This window comes from Amblyomma maculatum, chromosome 8 (assembly GCF_055883805.1).
Source record: "Amblyomma maculatum isolate TAMU_Amacu chromosome 8, ASM5588380v1, whole genome shotgun sequence".
NCBI lineage: Eukaryota > Metazoa > Arthropoda > Arachnida > Ixodida > Ixodidae > Amblyomma > Amblyomma maculatum.
The window spans coordinates 118,253,894-118,276,295 of NC_139351.1; the positions used below are offsets into that span (position 1 = coordinate 118,253,894).

The window sequence follows — 22,402 nt, forward strand, 5'->3', positions numbered from 1 at the left end:
ATATTAATATAAGTATTTTAACACTCAAACGAACTTCTAAAATTTAGTTATAAGTTTATCGTTTGTTTGTGTAGAGGTGTAAAGTATTTTTAAAGGAGCCGTAACTGGAACTAGTCAGAAACGTCTGCTTTCTTTTTGACCAATCGCAGCGGTTCTTTCAGAATGAAAAAATGTACATAGGAGCTGTGGTTGTCGGTTGTGGCAATTTCAAACCCGCTCGTTGCTGCTGGTTGGGGCGGTTGGGGTCTTTTAACATTGAGTAAGAGTTTGCATGTGCATGATGGCTTCCGCCATCCCGACGAAGACTGCCGCTACTGCAAGCAAGGACCTTCCCGAAGTCGTCATTGATAAGAAAGCAAAGCGTGAATACATCCGCGGCAAATTTCTTGGCAAGGTGAGTGCATGTGCCTTTCTGGGCCGAATCCTTGCTTACCCTGGCAGGACACCATTTTTTTTTTTTTTTGTTGTTGGGTAAGAAATTCGTAACGCAATTTCTTGACATTTCGCATTGCTGGTGGGCTTTTCTGGCTGGTTACTACTTTCTCATTGCTTCTTTTTTTGCGGTTGTATTTACGTCAGAGAATTTCGGTGAAAGAAGTCGTCTCTTTTGGCACGGGACATGATAGTCCTACCACGTACGCAACGCTTTTGTGCTGCTGCCACTTCTCTGGGTAATATGTGTATAAGTTTAACTGACGATGTTATCAATTGTGGCATGATACATTCTGCATTGTCGCGATGCGACTCCAGCAGCACGGTTTCATTAGGCTACTGAATCGCGCTGCTGTTGGTATGTGTTTGAAACTCCGCTTATGTTCGGCTAAGTGCTGTAGGGAGCGCACCTGCACTCGTTAGAAAAAAATATAAAAGAAAAATAAGAGGCGAACTATATATATGTCTGGCCTGCAGAGGACTTCTGCAAGATGAGCACGGCTCCTCAGCGCCGCAACGGACATCGCTTGCCACCATTAGTTGTCAAAATGGATTGACGACCTGGACTCGGTCCGACTCTGTCTCGTGACGACCCACCAATACTATTCACGATACATTATTACCCTTCTCACGTGGATGGGCGCCGAATTTCGAGGGCTGGGAAGGTTAATTGATCATAAGGCATAGGTCCCATTTCCGCTAAGCGTGAATATGTGCGATAACAAACACAGAGCCGTTACCTCACTTCCATAGTTTTCTCCTGTGTAGCGTTGCTTCATGTCCTTGCTGATTTTGTAACTTAGGCCATTCCAGTACTGAAATTAATATTTTGGTAGCATTTTGAAACGAGAGATATTGATTTATGTACGCCTAAACTTCAAAACAAGATTTGGACTAAAACACTGTTAGAACTCTTCGTTGAATGTGCGCTCACCTCAGTGGTTTGAAGACATTTTTTGGTATTAAGGTGATAGGCTATGGGCGGCGGGTTGCAAACTGGTATTTCATTCTTCTCCCAGGGCGGCTTCGCAAAATGCTACGAACTGGTGGAGAAAGGGACAAATAAAATCTATGCTGGCAAAGTAGTCTCGAAGGCACTCCTCGTCAAGTCTCACCAGAAGGAAAAGGTAATGTCCATGTCTGTTTTTTTGAACGTTGGAATAGCTGAGCATGACATTTTACATTTCACTGTATTATTCTGCATTTTTTCTTCATTAAATATTCAAAGTACTAGGCTAGGGTGGGGAATCTCAGTATGCTTGATGAAACTAAGGCAAACGGTTTCAAGCTTGTGAATTTATTTGATAGAGTGAATGACATTTCTAACTAATTTTTATTTTGTTGTGTGCAGATGGCGCAGGAAATCCAGATTCACAGAAGCCTAGACCACAAGCACATTGTCGGCTTTCACAGTTACTTTGAAGACGACAGAAATGTCTACATCATCCTTGAGTTGTGTAGCCGACGGGTATGTTTTTTATCCTTGCTTTTCTGTGCCTGTTGATGTAGACCGTCTGAGCAGTTCTTTGCAACATTACAAGAGCTATAACAAGTATTCATTATTCTTGAGCAGCCAAATATAGCGGCAGTATAAAGTTGCCGCTCTGGTTATAGTAGGATGCATAAAAAAAAAAAGCAGCTACTATGGGCAGTGCAACACTGCGTGTGTATTACTCTGCTAAACGATGCACAAATTAGTTTTCTATATTTGACTATATTAAACAAGCCAGGAGCATCAACATTCTTGAGTTTATAAGTTCTGGTGGTTAGTTGTTTATTTAGGGAACGAGGAAAGCCTTAAGCTGAATACTTTGTCACGGACAAACTGTGTGCAGTGGTTACTGCAGGCATGAGTTGTCAGACTATGGTCGTAATGTGTGCAAATGCTACTTATTGTGGCATTGATAGGTTTCTTCATGAATGAAGGAAAGTGCCTTTAGTTGGATTTGACAAATTTTCATTTTTTATGGTTAAGAGTAGCATTGAAGAATCATCCTCTGCTTCCTTCAGTATGTTCCTTTGAACAGTATTAGTATAAGCTTGTCCCATCTAAGGTGGTCCGAGGTTTATGAGAATACCTCTGCGTTCTTGCAGACAAATGAAGTGAGTATTGTTAGGAGTCATGAGAGTACCCCCTGGTACTTTTCTTTTTTTTTTCATTCAGAGGTTATTAAGGGGTACTGAACGATAAATATTTTTCCTGTGTTCACCTTCCAGTCACTGATGGAGATGCACAGGCGTCGAAAGACTCTGACCGAGGCAGAGGCACGCTACTTCCTGCACCAGCTTCTCCTTGCGTGTCGGTATTTGGTCCAGCAGCGGGTGATTCATCGAGATCTGAAGCTAGGCAACCTACTGCTCAACGAGCGCATGGAACTCAAAGTAGGAGACTTTGGACTCGCCACCCGTCTCGACTACGAGGGTGAGCGAAAGAAGACCCTTTGCGGCACCCCCAACTACATCGCCCCAGAGATACTGGGCAAGAAGGGACACAGCTACGAGGTTGACATCTGGTCAATTGGCTGCATCCTGTGAGTGTTTTTGGCTTCCGAATTGTGCTTTGTTTGGCTTTAATAGGCTACTGCGTGCAAAGAAGAATGGCAATTGGCAACGAGTGCTTGTAGCCTGCGGGGGGCACCTGCCTTGGTGTAGGCACCTTCTGCAAGCTGTTGTATATCCTTGCAGCGCACCAAGTAGAACATTTTTGTTTTTTTCTTGCATTGGGGGCAATTTATGCAATAGGGCATGGGAACCTAGTGCCCTGGTAACTGATGTACTCTCTTATGCGCAGTTTTACGCTCCTCGTGGGGCATCCGCCATTCGAGACTCCCACCCTGAAGGAGACTTACGTGCGCATAAAGAAAAACGAATACCATATTCCTTCAGCGGTGAGCTCCCCTGCACGTGCTCTGATACGGAGGATGCTTCAGCCAGAGCCAGAAAGGAGGCCTAACATTGAGGCCATCCTGCAGGATGATTTCATGACATGTGGTAAGTTCTGCTGTCTGAATTTTTGCAGGAAAACTCTGCACTCTGGAGGAGAATCTCGATTGACGTACCTGGCTCTGGCTTCCTATCCATAAGCCACACTGTTTAGGTGTATATGCTCTTCAGCTTTTAAACAGTACAAAAAATGCTGCCTCCAGTGGACAAAATGAGAATAAAAAATATACAGTGGGAGATAAAGGATATGTGGCTAGTGCTGTCAAGTTTACTTATAATGGCTTCTCTATTAACAGGGTTATTAGGAAGAGAATGTGAGACTGCCATGATATCCTCCAGAAAAAAATAATCTATCTGCACAGTTACTTCTTGCTTGTACGGTGGAGGCCTTACCTGGAGGCAAACGTAAAAAACAAATAATACAGCATGACATTTAAAAAAAACAAAAAACGGCAGCAAAGACTGCTTCGCAGCTTCTCTTGGACCCATCTTCGGCGATGGCACTATTCCAAATCGTTTGTTGGCCTTGCTCGTCAACGCTTCACCCATGCTGAAGTGTACTCTGGTTTGCATTGGCCTTGCCCTGAAACCAATAGTCGGAAACTGAACAATATTGAAATCAGGGGAATGAAAAAAAGCCGTGGCCACATTGCTAATGTAATATTTAGCTAATTCGGCTTTCAGGGAAAAGTTTGAATTATCGAATGGCCCTAAAACACTATTGAAAGTCGTTTGCATCACAGCAACTTTATTTGAACGCCTGAAATATGATTGTCTAGACATTTGACGTGAAAGGCAACGATTTTTCGCGGGTTCATCAAGTGCTTTGCAGTTCCACCATGGGCCCTTTCACAGTGCAATGCAGTAGCAGTGGTGCCTTGTTACTAAAGGCCTCGCTATGTTTTGAGGATGCTTCACCGCACAACATCTTCAAACTGCAACTGTTTCGCTGAACTTGGCGTACTTGAAAAGCGGAGAAAGCATGTCTGGCCACATCAGTCACAGAAAGTTGTTCCCAAGTATATAGCAAACTTGAAGCCTGAGAGGTGGACCGCAGCGGGTGGGTAGTTGCAGAGGTGGGCGGTGAAACCACAGCCACCCACTGTGGGGAGAAAATGATGCCAACGTTCCAGAGGCTGTTGCTACATCTGTTACGCAATAAGGGTAATGAAAATGTGGACTTGAGACTTCCACAACTTGTCTTGTGCCAAGAAATGCTAATCCACATTTTCATGAACTGAGCATCAATAACCCCTTCAGGCGGCAGTTAAATCTCGAAGCAGAAATTTTTGCATGTATAGTATGATCAATAAATCATGCAGAAATGAAATATAACGAACTGCTCAAAATTTTATCATTTGACCATTTTACTTGCACACTTTTATGGACGCTACACACAATGTGGACATGAGATTCAGTTCTTGGAAGCATACAGTTGACACGATTTGCCTACCCAAGCATGCTTTGTAGAATTCATTGTGATCTTATATGATTGTCCATACAAGGCTTTAGCTTTTTATGCAATGTGCATTTCTTAGCATAACCACAAGACTTCTTGCAAGCTTCACTGCTGGCATGTGATATTTTGGTTTCCATGGATTTAAGTACCCTGCAGGTACTGCACCAATTTTTTGCACAGTAACTTTAAACATTTATTGCATCAAATCTTGTGCCCACCAGAGGCTCTAAACGTTTCCACAGCAATCTTCAGAAAGCGATGTTTCACTATGCCATGTGTTTGAAATGTTCAATTCTTACCTTCTTTAGGACCACTGCCTTCACGTCTGCCGACGTCTTGCTTGGCGACAGAGCCTCGTTTCGACACCCTTAATGCCAGCCTCAGCATCGTTGCCCGGAGACCATTGCTGGAGCGAAATGAAGGCCGTGGTGAGTTTATCACTGCCACTTACTCTCATGCTGGTGCTCTCCGATATCCATGTATTTGCAATGCTGGCAGACTTTCTTTAACTCTGATGTTGTAACTCACTTAGTCACCGACCCCCCCCCCCCCCCTCCTCCTTTTTTCTTTTTCTTTTTTTTTCGGAGTCTGCGAGGCGCGGTAAATGGTCAGAATAATTGAACAGCCCGAAAAATTGTAAAAAAGGTTTCCTGTGAAAAATTGACTTTAAAATCATGACCCCCCTCACCCCCCACTCCTTTCTTTCTCGCGGGTGGCGTCTGTCTGAGCCACGGTGGACAGACCCTCCCGCGTTCAATTTTCAGTCGATTTCATGCTCTTTGCAGGCTACCACGATAAGGTCGAGCGTTCCCTTATTCCACTGCCTCAGCTAATCTGTTCTTCGCCTAGCTCTCACGGCCACGCAGAACCGGTCGTTTGCAACAATGATGCCCGCTCGTGTCTATTTCGCGCTGAAAAATCCAGCCTTCATCCAAAAAATGATCTCCACAGTATTGCTGGCGCCAAATTTGGTCTGTAAAATCGAACTTTCAAGCACTGTAAGGTCCGAAAAATTGGTCGGTTACTGTATAATGATACCGCTAAAACAATATATAGAATATAACAATGGACTAATGCAGCACCGTTGGCTTCATGAAGCTTTAAATGGTAAAATAAACTGGTTACAACTGTGCTATCTAGCAAATTATTTGTTATAACAATTAAATCTGTTCGCTAGGAACAAGTCGTAAGAGAGACAAAAACATGGAGACACTGCAACCATATCAGCTAAACCACATACATAGTGCGAATGCTTTACTTTCCGCCGTCACGGTTTTCTCAGTCATGCAGGCTTATCAGGTTTCACTTCAAGGATTTCTTCTGGAAAGTGGGCTTCATTCAGAATGCCAGTGATGTGAAGGTTCACGAAGCTCCCAGCTATGCAATGATAATGATGGCATATCTGGACTTCGAATTCTTCCACGTTGACGATGCAAAGGGATGATGATCATGAGGCTGTGCAAAAGACTCCTCACAAATGACAGTCCCTTCGGGACTTCATTTTCGCTAAATGTTCCCAGAGTTATGCAGCCCACAAGGAGATGCGAACTAAATATGCCGCGAAACAAACTCGCTGACAGGTTTTTCCTGCAAAGGAATAGACATTGTAGGCTACTTTCCTGTCAGTCTCTGAAGTTTGTTGTTTATTTCTTTTTTTGGCATAACTCGGTAATAACCATTATTGGTAATAACAGTGCTGTTTCATTGGCACTTTATTATTTTTATGAGTGGATGTGACTGTATTGCCATAAATCCTTCGCTTATCTAACCTAGTGACTGGTGCATCATAGCCAAAGTTCCTTTTGCATCATAAAACCCTATATAACCAACTAATAAATCCTTGGCATTGTGCTTTTACTTTTTCAGAGCTGGAGGCCAAGGTTACCCCAATAAGGAATCATCCAACAAAGGAGGCGAAGCAAGTGCAAAGCCTAAAGCCTCAGCAACGTGTGTATTGTTTCCTCATGTTCAGTTTCCTTTCCTATCAGAGGACTATTTTCTGCCTTGCAATGGAAGTGCACTGTGAAGCTGATGCCCACTAAAAAGTATCCTAGGTGATTGAGGTTACTACTCGAAGCCCTCCGTTATGGCGTTCTTCATAGCCAGTTTTCCCCCCTTGTTGATCCCCTTAAACTGCACTTAGCCAGATGAAGGAATACCACCACAGGCCTTGCACACAGGGCTTACAAGCCCCAATTACATACGTTTATATGTATTTGCATGTGTTTGGTTTATTTGTTACGCCTCATGTTGTGCATTTTCACACATTTTAACATAGCCTATTCGAGGAAAGCATTACCCAACCATCCTTGTTTGAAAATTTTAACTATTGCGCTGCATAGGCTTACATTGTCAATTTAACTGCTAGTATGCTGAACAGCATTCCTAGATGCAGTCTGCACAGACCCTTTTGAGTGCTTGCAGAACTTTTCCACATTAGTGTATAAAGGAGTCCTGAAACGTAATTTGAGTGCGTTGTTTTGCTTGTTTGTTTGCAATTGAGTTATGGCAATGTTACTACAGGTCGTAACACTCATATTTCGGTATTTAATATTTTAATTTGCTTGAAGCAGAATTAGTACTTATTGTGTCGGCACACAGTGGTGGTGCTTTGCAGCGAATATGATGTCAAGAGGCACGCGTTTAATGATTGAATAAATAGCAAATTCACTGCAGATTGTGTCTATTAGGAAAAATTTGTTTGTCATGCTGTTGTATTTTATATTAAGTCAATGAATCCAACATGTTTGCTTTACACAAAGGCACTGCGGATAGAGAGAAAGGGGCGGTTAAGGAGCTCATGAGAAAAGAGCAATAATTGAGAGCAACATTGCTGGGGATGCATGGTGACAAAGGAATGTCCCCTTCCCCCGCCTGCTCCCGGTCTCTTGTCAGATCTTGTCAGCTTTAGCAAAAACGTGTTATTGCGACCGAGGGAGCCATGAGAAGACATCTTCTGCAGCGTTGTAGTGACGCGCTGTAATCTGTTTTGATTGGTCCTGCATGTGTCATCATTGGGCGAATGAAATGGGAAAGCGAAAGACCGAGAAAATTGAATTGAAAGCAAGTTCCGGTTTGCTTGTATTTTGAAAATTCTGCACTGATTCCTATGTCTTTTTGATTCGGTATCTGCGTGACTTAAATAATCCATCTGAATCCATCCTTTCTTTTTTTTTTGCAGAAGCAACTTCACAATACAACTAGGAAAGCATACGGGCTTTTTTGCGTTGGTCAACTTTCCTTGTCCGTAGCTTCTAATACCTTGTTGGCATCTCTCATTCCCGTCATATAAATCTGTTTTGTTGATGCAAACAAAAGGCAAGCCGGTGCTTGTTGAGACTAATCACGCAGTCCACAAGGCAGAGATTTCTGGCTTGAGATTTTGCATTCTGAAATCTTTGAGCCATGATAGGACTACTTCATTCTCATCTTGCTGGCGTGCATATGAGCATAATTTGAGGGAGGCAAACAATTTGTAATATAGTAATACTAGTGACTTTCTGCAAGCTCGCCGTTCAGCAGGGGTTGCTGCTTCTTTTGCATGCGCTGTACACTTAGTTAATTGCTCACTGTTTCCCCACTCTGGACAACTTGATTGCATTACTATATATTGCTTGCCCTGTGCAGCGGCCAAACCGGGATTGCCACCGGCTCCAGCACCAGTGGCCGCGTTGAGCCCTGCACCAAAGGGAGGACAGAGGGAGTCGCATCTGAAAGAGCTCCAGCGACTCCTGCGGCCCCTGTGCACTACTCGGCCACCCGAGCGTCACTTCGAGCAGGCCGATGAGGCGGAGGACCCGGCCTCAGTGCCAGTCTTCTGGATCAGCAAGTGGGTGGACTATACGGACAAGTATGGCCTCGGCTACCAGCTGTGTGACAACAGCATTGGTGTGCTCTTCAATGACAACACGCGTATTGTGCTCCTCAACAACAATGTGTAAGCTTCTCTCTCTCCCTTTCTTAGCAAGTGTGGCAATCATGGGAAAGAGGGTTGTATCCTGTGGTATGCTTAAAAGGACACTGAAGACAGCTCCATCAAATAGTAATTGGCTAAAATTGATACCCTGGCTTTGCTGAAGCTCAATGCAAGCTAACTTCTATGCTCTTAATTGCATGCAACTAAAATGGAAGTGTGAGTTTTTTACTTCTATTGCGTTAAACTGTAGCAAGTGTATTGTGAAGTAGTGTGTGTGTGCGCATGTGTATGAGAATTTTGTTAAGTGCTTTCGGATTTTGGACAGGCTTTACAGGGCTCACAAGAAGCATTTTACCAAAACAAACTAGCTTCGTTAGCATTGATCATATCGGTGATCGAAAATGATGCTTCTCTTCTTCCCCCTCATAGTCTTCGGGGAGGTTCGTATGCTGGGATGTGGCGCCCTAATCGATGGCAAGCATTCACCAGGAGCACTTTTTAAAATATATTTTTATTTTATATGCTCCACGCAAAACTTTCAAATTTGATTCAAGTGTTCATAAGGACCATCTCTATGGATTTTTTGGATTAGAATATTACGCAAATGCTATTTCAAAAAGACCCTTTAATGGTGTGGGAGAGAAGTGGCAATGGGTAGTGCAACAACGTCTGCAGTTCTTTCAGCATTGTTTTTTTGCCCGGTATATATGCATAAAGCACGAGCTATTTACACACGCGTCTAGCCAGCATGCCTTGACTGTTCTAGTCTACACCTCATCATTGCAGCGTGTTCAGAAAAATATCGACCCTGGTTCAACAAACACACTCATTAAGTTGCTTCCTGTTTCGACAGGAGCGTGACCTACGTTGATGACAACGGGCTAGAGCAGTACCACACAATGGAGGAATACCCACCATCACTGGAGAAGAAAATCACCCTCCTCAAGTACTTCTGCAGCTACATGAAGCAGTACTTGCTCACTACGGGGGAGGATGTCTCTCCACGCGAATGCGACAACTTGGTCAGACTGCCTTGCCTGGGGACGTGGCTGCGCACCCGCTCGGCCATCTCTTTCTACCTCACCAACGGCACTGTGCAGGTGGGCCTAACCTAACCTACCCTACCCTTGTTTCTACCTTTTTGGGTGCAACCACTACTGTGTGAGGGTTGCCACCTGGTAGTCTGGACACAGTCCATCCGCTTGCAGTAATTTGAACTTGTATAAATTGATTTTTTGGTTACTTCAAGCATATTTCAATTTCAAAACAACTCATGTGGATTTGCATATGCAGTAGGTTTTTCATAAACGCTTTTTTAAATATATACGCTGTTGCAAAAAGGTTTAATATGGTTTTAGTCTGTTTGGAAACTGGTACATTCATGCTAACTTTTTTAATCCGCACAACACATTATGAACCACTGGTAAACACAACAATGCCTTTCATTGATATTTTATGTTGAGCTAATGCTTTTAGCTAACTTTGCATAGAGAAAGAGTTGCAAAATACAGTAAAACCTTGTTAATTCGGATCTCACGGCATTGCAAAAATGTCCAAATTATCTAATTACCCTATTTACTGACATAATGATCGCACTTTTTTTTTTAAATACTGACGCAAATTTCGGGGTGCGATCATTACGCGGGGTAAATTTTCAACAAAAAATTTTTGAGCACCGAAAACGCAAACAAGTTGCAGGTCAGACGTCTTAGAACATATATCTCGATTACAACCAAAAATAAAAGCTGAGTAAGGCTTACCTTCGCAATAAACACGCACATAAGCATCACATGGAGTGCACAATGCCTATTTATTTTTTTTCGTCAGTACTCTAATCAAAGTCTGAATCCTCGCCATCCTTGCTTTCACTGCTGCACGACTCATCGCAAACGGCAGTGTCGTTGCTGGGAGCATCTTCACAATCCCACAGGAAGTCATCTTTCGTTCCATCCAAAGCGTTAGATATGCCTGTCTTCTTAAAACTCTTAGCCACTACCTCGTCGGAGATACTGCTCCACGCTTCTGTGATCCACGAGCACAGCATCTCCATGGATGGCCTTCTAATCTTTCCGCTCGGCGTCAAATCATGCTGGCCCATCGCCATCCACTCAGCATAAAGTCGTCGAACGTTGTCCTTGAACGGTTTGTTCAAAGACACGTCGAGAGGCTGCAGCAGCGAAGTCAGGCCGCCAGGAATGACTGCAATGTCCGTGAGCAGCTCTTTCAGCTTGGCACGCTCGCTGTCCACAAGGTGACCCCTAAAACTGTCCAAAACCAGAAGCGAGGGAAGCAGAAATGCTCCTGGTCTTCTTCCCCAAACAGTCTTGATCCAGTCGACCATCAGGTCTGCAGTCATCCACCCTTTCATCTGTGCACGTATGTGGATGCCACGGGGAAAGTTTCCCTTTGGAATAGTCTTCCGTTTGAAGATCACGTATGGTGGCAGCTTCCGCCCGTCGGCCGTCACAGCAAGCATGACTGTGCATCACTGTTTTTCTGCGCCAGACGTCTTCACGAGGACGCTCCGAGCACCCTTCTCGTTCAGTTGTATTCCGGGGCATGTCGAACGTCAGTGGAGTTTGATCGGCGTTTGCAATTTGCGACATGAGGTAACCGCATTTTTCGCGAAGCCTAGTGACAAAGTGATGGAAGTCTATCGTTTTGCTTTCATACGCGGCTGGGAGCCGCTGGCACAACGACGTCCGCCGCCTCATGGAAAGTCCATTCCGTCTCATAAAGCGAGTCGTCCAACCGGAGCTAGCGCGGAAATCCTTTGCAGCGATTCCCAGCTTCCTGGCAGTTGTGCGCGCCTGCGTCTGTATCATTTCTAATGACACTGCACAACCATCCTTGCGCAGGTCCCTCACATATTCTAGGACCGCCTCCTCAACACGAGGGAACTTGCCCGTTTTGGGTCCACGGAAAGCCCGCCGTGTCTTGTTCGTAGCCATCAGCTTCTCTCGCTGCTTCTTCCAATAGCGTATCCTCATTTCTTCCATGCCGAAATGCCTACCAGCAGCGCGGTTGCCATGCTCCAGTGCATATTCGACAGCCTTGAGCTTGAACGCGGTAGTGTAACTGGCATACCGCCCCATGGTGAAATGGCGTAAACTCGCACAAAAACACAAAGCACGCTACGACGCTGCCGAATTGCAAAATGGCGAACGCCGCAAAGCATGGAATCATGGGAACTCCAACGTTACTAGACTAGGTTGGGAACTCGTCGGAATGCATTCGCTGCGGGATGACTGCAGATCAACCACCAGGCGGCTCCATGTTCGGGGTGCGATCATTACGCGGGGAATTTAAAAAATGGAATTTTGACCTCAAAATTCAGGGGTGCGATCATTACGCGAGTGCGATCATTATGCGAGTAAATACGGTAGCAACGAAAACAGCATGCGAATTTTTTGTTACTCCATACCTTTACTTTGTGAAGCAGTCATATACCCGCTCCATGCTTTTGCATCCAACGCCACCTCGCACCAGGCATCGATTAGCGCTGCGGACATTTGTGCTGGTGCTGGTTTCCTCCCCTTCTTGCGCTGACATGCTAGATAGAATTTCATGCACCGTGAGGGCAAAAGAAGCCCACATTCGTCCCGGTGATCGTGGAAGCCGCACCATCCCCAGTTGTTCTAAAGCCAGTAGGCTGCGGCACGACAGCGCAGGAGCTGCTGGCCGTTATGCGCTGCATTCATGCCTGTTCGTGTCTAGCACTGTTCGCCTATGAATTGTTCTTCGGGGTAATCACAAGCGCCTTCATCGGGTATGTGTATCTCCTGCAAAGAGTATGTTTAGTATGTGTATGTGTATCTCCTGCTGGATATATTTTTCAGTACAGTCAAAACTCGATTTAACGAAACCCGATTTAACGAAACCCGATTTAACGAAAATCTCGATTTAACGAAGGTATCCTAATTCCCCCTCAGACGCCCATAGGGTTCAATGCTTTGACTAACCCGAAATAACGAAACCGATTCCGTGATCTGTCCCGATTTAATGAACCTTTTTTCGAGAAATAAAGGTGAAAAAGTGTTAATTTTTGGTCTATTTTGTAGACAGCACCCCAAAATTTACAAAGTTCACCGACTTTGGCAGAAAATAAATTTGTAGTCCCCTCGGGCCTTTCTTGTCGAGTAAGAATTTTTGTTGTTTCTTTTCATACGCGCTAGCGGCGCCGGTCGTGGTGTTGGCGCTACCCACTCGAAAGTAGCGCGGGGGGTCATGACGATGACCATACGGACCCCCAAAGATTGCGCTAGTTGTATGATTACCAACTTTGGCGCCAATTTGTCATTAGCTGTGTGGCTTGCCGTCCCGTCGGCGGTATTTAGGGAAGATTGTTGCGCCGCTAGCCGAACCGTCCTTTGGGTCGGTGCTACCGGCGTGAATTCGTCGCGCGCAAGTGCGACGAAAAGTGAAAATGGTACGTGCTAACCGATACGACCGCGATAAGCTGGTACGGTTTATGCGGATGCAAAATGCATTATGTTCAATGGGTGCTCAGTCGCGGACTTGACTTTAACACTTTTAAAACTAAAGTACTGTTTAAGCGGGTACGTTTTAACGAGGTTTTACTGTAATCGAATGTACTGAATTATGTGCCCAAGAAATGCCTCATTCAATTTAACGAAATAATTCACGGCTCCCCTCAACTTCGTTAAATCGAGTTTTAACTGTACTTCCAAACGTGTTTGGCATCCCGCATTTCTCTAAAGTGCGACTGTAGCGCTCCTTGGAAATACTACTAGTGAAGTGTTTATGATTCGGCAGTACTGCATTGCCAGCATGGCTAGAGAGAACCGCTAGAGACCCGTGCAACGTGCAGAGTGATTTTTTCGTCGTACCTACATCGTACGAGGTGGTATCGACCTTCTTCCGGTCGCGTGTGCGTGGCGAGCATCATAGTCACGAGGATTGAGAGGTCAGTGTGGCGAAGCTGAAGCCATCGAAACAGTCAGCTGACACCACTGCTAGATAGCGCTTCCTGTCGCTGAAAGCCTGGTGTTGATAGCGCTAATTAACAACAAGGAACTGCGAATTTGGGCTGACATTTGTTTGGATTCGCATATAATACGATACGGAAATCTGACCTCGTAAAATTGGGGGGGGGGGGGGGGGGGGAACGTCTTGTTATATGCGGGTTTGTCACGGTATTTGAACAGCATAGTTCTTAAAGTCGGCAACTACACTCAGTTCGCTACAACAGCCTTTTTTCTTTTTTGATAGTGAATGAAGTATAGTTTATATAAGCATTTTTGCATGAAGACTCTAATGGATAATGCGAAACTAACAGCAAATTAAAAATTAGATGTAGGGGAAAATGCTCTGAAAGTGCTTCAGTAAATCTGTTATTCGAAGCTATAGAAGCAATTAAATGCTTCGCGATTTCGCTGAGGGCATGGGTTGACTGTGGCGGGATAACAAGATAGTTGCGGAGGCACTATGGCCAGTCTACGGGGGAGTGCATGTGGTCGTGCCAGGCGTGGAAAAGTGTGTTTTCACTCTGTTTGCCACCGTTACCTCAAAAAATGTACTCTTCACCCTAGTTTCGCTGGCTCTTTCTGCTGTTCTCGCTATCGATGCACAAACTATTGCGGTGCCATGTTCCAAAGCTGAAAGTGGTGGAGAGTGTAGAGTTTGCTAGTTAGTAGATAAGCTGTCAGCGTCCCTCTCGCGTCAGTTCTCGTTTTGTCATCAAGAAACTTGCACATTTCTGCCAAATAGCCAGTCATTAAACACTACCTAAGATATAGCTGGCGTGGCGAATTTATTACGTAGTCGTTTAACTGTACAACATTCTTATGCACAAGGTTGTTAAGGTGGTATAATGGTCTTGAAAACTTGTTCTTTATTTTTCAATGTATATTGTTGAAACTTAGCATGCAAGTGGAGAATGGAATGCTGATTTTAAATATGCATTTATATTTCAAATATCCCATTTTGAGAAGAAGATATAGCAAAATAAGCCCTAATTCGGTCGTTTCTTATGGGCCATCATGGTAATTTCTTGTCGAAAAAGACCCCTTTTATGAACATGCTGGCCCCACATTCTAAACGGCTAAGTGCTCTTCGGAAGATCATGTTTCGCCGTGCTCCTGTGACCCATTTTCGTTGACATTACCGCAGTCTACCTCGCTGCTTTGTGCCTCTGTGCATGCCGCTCACAATGTTGACGGCACGACGCAAAGGCCGGCGGTAGTTTTCATGCTTTCATTTGGCTGCTGCTAGACCACACAGCTCGCAGTGGGCCAGCAATCACGGAGTTTGTATTACGTTATGGACGGCGTCATTTTATGCGACTACGTAGTTGTGTTGAACTGTTTGAATTCAACCGGCGGCGAAAAAAAGAAACTGCTCAATTCATCGCAATATCTCGTCAATAAATGCATCTTTTGTTGCCGGACAAGTGATGCCAATGTCGCGAAATATCGTACTAACTGGTTCTGCTACCACGAAAATTGTCGTCATTGTCCCTTTACAACCCACAAACCAATTTATCATCGTCCTCATCTGTGCCAGCACCCTTTCTCATGTCTTGCTCTTTTTTTTTTTTTTTTTTTTTTTTTTTTTTTTTTTAGATAAATTTCTTCCAGGACCACACAAAGATCATCTTGTGTCCATTGATGGCTGCAGTGTCTTACATTGACAACAACAGAGTCTTCCACACCTACCGGCTAGACACACTCCAGCAAGGCTGTCCACCAGACTTGCTTGCGCGGCTGAAGTATGCACGCACGATTCTAGACAGGCTGGCCTCTTCGCCATCCTAAAGGAATGGGACCTCCACTCAGAGCGGCAAGACCGCTTATCTTTTCAAAAAGCTGCAATGTCCAGACCTCTGCAACGTAGGGTCGGTTGTGTTGATGAAAAATGCACGGCTACGGAGCTGCTGCTGGACGTACTGTAAATAGGCAGTTTCTACGAGTGCCCCTTCTGTGCTCGGCCTTAATACTTTATTTCCGGACAAAATTCGTAATGAATGTCTGCTTTTATGATTGTTATGCTGTACATTTAGGCTTTTTTCTTTTCTTGGCCTATGCAAGTATTTGTCCCCAATTGACAAATCGTTACAATCTTTGGTTTATTGTGCACATTAAACTAATAGTGCCGCTGAGAATGGGCCCCTTTTTATGTTGAGATTCTGCTTTCTGTGTGTATGTGTGTGTTAAGGTTATTTTTTCTTTTGGTTATCAGTACAAGTGTTTGCCTATTGGCAACCACTTCAAGACAGTACTTCTTAATCTTTTAATATTGTGCATAGTATGTTACAAGTGAGAGCATATATCCTTCTTTTCTTTCTCCAGACTTAGAAGTACATCATATGCTTAATTTCAAGTGCACATCCTCCACCTGTATGGCATTATAGAATGAGTTGTATTTAAGCCTTGCATTTTTTTGTTTCTGCATAAAGGGTAACTGAACAGTATGCTCACGTGTAACAAACTGTGTAGAGTGAAATAAAATATATTTAGAATGCCTACTTCGAAGTTGAGCATTTTCTTTCACAGCAAATAAAGTGGAACCAATTTGTAATTGCAGTTTCTACTAGATTGTGCATTCAAAAGGCTGTTAGTGCAACAAGTTATCCAAGGTCATCCAAGGGTCCTTTGTTTTTTTTCTGGTTTGTCTACATTTCCTAGCATGTTATGTTGGGACAGATTATCTTTACGTGGGAACACATCACATTCACATGATGAATGTGTATAGACCGAGAGCGAGCAGGAGAGGAGGAAAATACTCTAACCAGATTCCTTGTGCCGGCCCATTGTTGCGGCTGTGCATTTGCACGCTTCATGCATAGCAGAGCGGCCTTGCACCTCGGTATATTGTCGTTTGAGAGACTTCAATACCTTTATTAGCGCCCCTTTTAGTGGTAATGTCATCGGGACAGCAATGCGTGATCGCGGACTGCGCAAAGAATCAAAGAAATCGCAGCATGATTACCGAGAGCGTATATGCGTGAAGCATGCATCGACAGTCCGAGTTCGGCTGTGATATGTTTCTGCTTCACCGCTTTTCAGTCTAACCTTATTTAATTCGCTTATGAACGTTTTATGTAAGCCAGATAAACTTAGTACCAATGACGGACTCGCGAATATGATGCCCACTTCACTTCCTTCGCCGTAGTAGCCACGCACGCCGGGCAGGCCGTGCCTCCTGCAAGCCCTCCGAGCCGATACGGTGCGTGCTAAAATCTGTTCTTCACTTAAACAATGAGCCGACAGCAAAAAAAAAAAAAAAAAAAAAAAAAAAACGTTTCTTGCGGATTTCTGACCCATACCGTGTTATTGATGATTGCAATACAAATAAGTTACGCAACACATTACCGCTGGTGCGCCGCGCGGCTCATCGTCTGCACGCTGGTTCCGCTGCTAAGGCGTCACCGAAATTTACATCTTTCTTTTATTAATACTATGGGATCGGCATTAAGGCAGTTCCATGAGAGACCATTTACTCTAGCGCTGAGCAATTACAAAGCGTCGTCGGATGTGCCTTCGATGCGAAACAATTTAGGCCTAGCGACGACTAGGGAGTAGCGCTCGACGAGAGTGCCGTAGTACGCCGCGCCAGCGGCCGGCGCCGCTTTCGTAAGCGGTGCTGTATGTGCTGTGAATTTGTCGTTTTCTTTGATGGTGCCGCTGAGAGCGCGCGTTTTTCGACGTTTTGCTCAACAATACATCGTGCAAACGATGCTGCTACGACGTACGGGACGGGGTTATACGATGTTATCCCGCCGCAGGACAAACACCAAGGCTTTATAAAAACGTCGAAGGATGGTACTTTAGACCCTACTTCTTTTAAGTGCTAGTCTTGAACCGTAGTTTAACTTGAAAGTAGCCATTGTTTAAGCAGGACAGCTCGATCGTATATCGAAATGGGTCGCACTTCATGTTAAATCACTGCGGCGATAACTGGAAAGCATCTTTCGCAGTATCTGCATTCCGAATTCGGTAGCTGCCCATACGGTTCATTCGCTGTGAGTTTGTGTGTGCAGTTACCATTGCGATAATAAAATATAATTGAAAGTATATGTATCGTGAAAGATATAACAGATACATCCTCACTGCAGAAGTGGAGCGCAGTCCTTCGCAGCCACCCCGGCCGCTGTGCTGTTTCCAACAGCAGCCGCTATGTCAAACGGATAGTATACGGTTTCCTGGCGTGCTCAAACAAAGCACAAATAGCACCAAGGTGTCGGATAGCTTTCACGAGCACCGCGAAACAGCACTTTTGCACTGCCGCGCAGCAGCATCAACACGCACAGCACAGCCCAAGATGGCGTCAAGAGGCGCCGCAGCGGACGTTCCGCAGTTTGGCTCATACGGGGCGCCACCATCAAACTAAGATGGCTGCACCCAGGCATCGAAACTAAAAAGGTCTATACACTAGCCATAAAAATTAGTCTCTTAGATGTCTCTGAAGAGGAAAATGACGAAAGCCTACCCTTCCTCTTCTATGATCTGCTTCTCATCGTTTGCCTCTTACCGGTGTTAGTTGCGACAGGAAAGGAAAGGCGCGCTATTGGTCGCACTTTCTCAGGCAAGTGTGAGTTTCGACGGTACACCATCGCTCCTGCCTGGACATGCGTAGCGAAAAGCAGTGACTACCTCGGGATCAGAAGTTAATTTCTCCAGTCTTCTGCGCCGTTCCCCAGCAGCTAAACTCTCCCTCGCTTCCATGTCGAGCGCGTCTAAGTTCACTGGTGTTCTGTAATTCGTTTACAGGAAAGGAAAGGCAGAGCTTTTAATGAGGAGTTGCACACCTCTTCAGCGTTGCTAGGCAACGCCGGCAGAGCTTGGAGAGGGGGCTGTGCAGCTGGCTTTGGCTGTGACGTCACTCGGTCGCGGCATACGCGAAGCTCGGCTCCGACCCTCGTAGTGAAGCTTTTCGCTTCAAAAATAGTGAAGAGAAATGTGTTCGCAAATAATAATATGCGCCGTAATCGCGCCTACACTGCATCTACACCACGAAAATGTAAAAAAAGAACTGCCCCTGCGCATGTCTTCCAGAGTCCCGTTCAATGTGGGAAAGCAAAAAAAAAAAAAAAAAAAAAAAAAAAAAAAAAAAGCTGGAGTGAATGCTGCATGCACACTTAGAACGTTGTGGATTCGTAATTAATAGCAACGTTAAACGGCAACCTTTTTCTGATAATTATAACGCACTATTCATGTGCGCAAATTAAGAAAAACAAGAGGCCGACGAAAGCGCGAAATTGCAAGCGACCAAATTAGCAGCTCGCCCGGTGGTGGTGAAAAACATTTATTAGATAATATTTACATGAGAGAGAGAGAAAAAAAAAAGTGGGAGGCAGGCCTTAAGGGCCAGCCTCTTACAAAGTTTAGGAGGGGCCCCTAGTCCGGGACTCCTGTGGCTTCCGCGGCACCTCGGGCCCTAGCCACGAGAGCACGTTGGCTCTCCAAGGTAGAGCAGCCGAGCAGGGCAGCCTCCCAGCTCTCTCGGGTGGGTGAAGGGAAAGGGGAGTAAGCGGGGTTAGAGGGGCAAGCCCACACCATATGGTACACATCTGAAAATGCGCACCCACAGTGCGGGCATTCGAAGGACGTGTATTCGTGTTCCTCAGTTTTAGTTAGTCCTTTAGCGGGGGGAGGGGGGGGGGGGGGGGGGGGAAAGACAGTGTCGAGTTTTGTACAAGTCAGCAATTTCTTTGTAGGTAATGGCCGGATTGGGTTCCAGTTCCTCAAGCGGCGGGAGTTGAGGCGATGCCCGGTGGTTAAGCGCGCGGGCTGAGGCGTCTGCGGCCTCGTTCCCCTCGAGTCCCGCATGTGCTGGTGCCCAGATGACGACACGTGTGTCCGGGCGATCCCGGTACTCGCATCTGCGGGGGATTTCGGTGGCGCGTTGCGAAATGCGCCCTTGCTCTAAATTTCGACAAGCTCCCCGGGAGTCAGTGATAATAACACTGGAGTCATGCTTTGTAGCGGTCAGCGCTATGGCGACCTCCTCTGCGTGTGTGATGTTTGGGGCGCGGAAAGTGAGTCCCTGAATGTATGTGTTCTGGTGGATGACCGCGGCCGCGTACCACCCTCCATGGTGTGGGCCAGCAGCATCCGTGTAGATGACTCCGTGACGAGAGCCGTAGCGCTCTTTTAGGTTCGCCGCACGCGCTATGCGACGCCCCTCGTGAGTCTCCTTTGTCATGTTTTGTGGCAGAGGTCGAACCTTGAGCGCGTAGCGCCAGTCCTCTGGAACTTCGGTTCGTCCCTCTGTTCGCGCATTGTAAGCAATGTGCAGGCGGTCTAGGAGGCGTTTGCCTGCAGGTGATTTGCTTAACCGCAAGTATTGGTTGCTGAAGTGCGCCTCCTGCAACTCTGAAAACGTGTTGGTCATTCCTAGAGCAATGAGCCTTTGAGTGGACGTCGTTATGGGGAGGTCGAGGGCGCGCTTATAAATTTTGCGAAGGATCACCTCTAGGGCGCTCTCATCGCATTTCCGCAAGTGGAGGTAGGGTGCCGCATAGAGTATCCGGCTGGTCGCGAATGCATTGGCCAGCCTCAGGGCGTCTTTGCATCGTAACCCCCCCCCCGTTTGTTAGATATCCGACGGACCATACGGCCCACCTGGTCTCCACTCTTGCGGAGCTTCTGCAAGGTTGTGTCAATCTTGCGATTGCAGTGAATAAAGCGTCCCAACACTCTTATCTCATTTCGTTCAGGGATGGGGCCGCTAGCAAGGGCAAGGGCAATTTTAGTGGTACACTTCGGGTTGGGCCGGAGGTGTACGAATTCTGATTTGGTCGGAGAGCATTCCAGGCCACAGCGACGAGCATATCCGTCCACGATAGTCGCCGCTTGTTGCAGGTTGGCCTCGATCTGCCCACCCATGTGTTGCCCAGAGCGTGATGTCGTCGGCATACAGAGCATGCCTGATGCCTGAGACATCATTAAGCAATGGGGGGAGGTGAGCCATGGCGAGGTTAAATAGGAGGGGAGAGAGTACCGCTCCCTGTGGAGTTCCTCGCGTACCCAAAGGGTAAGGGCCATGCTCCTGGTCTTGGATACGTATATAGGTTTGCCGATCAGTGAGGAACTGTCGGATGTACCTAAACGTGTTGTGTCCACAGTTTGTCTGCGACAAATGTGTGAGGATGATGTCGTGGGTTACATTGTCGAAGGCCCCTTTGAGGTCCAAGGCGAGGACCACCTTGTCGCTACTGGGGTATTCGACCGGAGCCAAGACTTCTTTGTGAAGTTGGAGCAGGACGCTCTGTGCGGACCGGTGTGGGCGGAAACCGCACATTGTGTCCGCAAAGGCGGGTTTAAGCTCTAGATATTGAGAGAGTCGGTCCCTGACCATGGTTTCCATCAACTTCCCCACACAAGAAGTCAATAAAATGGGTCGAAGGTGACTAATGCGGTTTTCCAATCCATTGGGAGAGGTGTGCCCCCTTCCCATATGGCGTTGAAATAGTGTAGAAGGCTCAGGTATGTTGAGTCCGGGAGGTTAGCAAGGAGCTTAACCGTCACTCTGTCCCGTCCGGGCGCGCGCACCCGCCGGCCGATCGCATCTCGACTACGTACAGCGCCACCACTGCATGCATTACGGAGGCGACCCCTCCGCGGGCGCGAGCCGGAAGACGTGCAAGTTTTTCCAGCTGCTGACGCGCACTGTCGAGGTTTATATTTCCTGTGACCATAGTCAAGGGAAGCGCAAGGCGATATTTCAGTGCAAGTCCGCTTTAGACGACGTGAACAAGTGGCGCCACCTGGCGGGACTAAGCACGCTCTAAAAACTCTCCCAGGCTCTCGACTCCGACATAACGGAGGCGGAAGTTCGAGCAGTAATTCAAAATCCGCACGCCCTCGGCACCCGGCGCGGGTGGGATCCCAAATAGTACGCTGAGAAACCTAGATCAAAACTCTCTCCCAACTTACCAACTTCGCCAACGAATGCTGGAATAAAGGATCATTACCGGAAACGTGGAAGTACGCCAAGGTAACTTTTATACCGAAACCAGGGAATAATAATAATACTTTATTTAGCATTCATGGCGGGTGGCCCAGGCATGCATGGGTAGCAAAAGGCAGTATACTGCCCAACGTTAATAGAACTAAGAACCTTTTTCCATTAACGTTGGTACTGCCCATGTCAGGGCGGCTTGCTGACCTTGACCTGGGGCCCAAGGTGTTCAAGACGTGAGATGTGAAAGGAGAAAGGTGAAATTGGGAGATGAAAGGGAATGAGATGAGGGATGGAGGAAGAAAGAGGATGAAATTACGAGAGCCGTTGCGCCGCCTTCGCAATGGTCTAGACATCAAAGGCTTAAGGTGGGAAAGATCCGGCGATGGTAGCAGGCAACCGTCGTCACACAGAGACGGCACGTAAGAGCTAGGACTGTTCGTGGCGCACAGTGCGTGCGAGAAGCGGTTGGAGGGTACCAGGTACCAGTGCGGCGGTTGGGGCGTGGGCCATCAATCAGTGTTTGCTGGCCTGGTAAGGCAAGACGGCAAAAGAGGCGCATCGTAGAAGCTTGTACGTGTGAGGAGAGGGGCTGCCAGGATGCGTGTCGAAGAGCCGCAGATGAGACTTTTACGCAAGGTAGGCGTTGATTTCTTGGAATAGACCGATAATAATAGGTATATGCTGCGCGTCGCTGAACACTGGCAAGACGGATACGTAAAGCAGCA

At 46.3% G+C, this 22,402-nt stretch overlaps 1 protein-coding gene and 1 pseudogene across 1 annotated transcript; one reads left to right on the forward strand and one right to left on the reverse strand.

The window, feature by feature from the left end:
* Positions 1-177: 177 nt before the first annotated feature.
* On the forward strand, positions 178-16,236 carry LOC146182304 (serine/threonine-protein kinase PLK1-like). The gene is made up of 10 exons (XM_084577401.1): positions 178-394; positions 1,452-1,559; positions 1,784-1,900; positions 2,650-2,963; positions 3,224-3,423; positions 5,143-5,262; positions 6,701-6,781; positions 8,462-8,771; positions 9,604-9,850; positions 15,335-16,236. The coding sequence occupies exons 1-10, from the start codon at positions 272-274 to the stop codon at positions 15,524-15,526; spliced, it is 1,812 nt and encodes a 603-aa protein (XP_084433527.1). The 5' UTR covers positions 178-271; the 3' UTR covers positions 15,527-16,236.
* A 2,872-nt stretch (positions 16,237-19,108) lies between these two features.
* On the reverse strand, positions 19,109-21,014 carry LOC146182305 (uncharacterized; annotated as a pseudogene).
* Between the last annotated feature and the right edge of the window lie 1,388 nt (positions 21,015-22,402).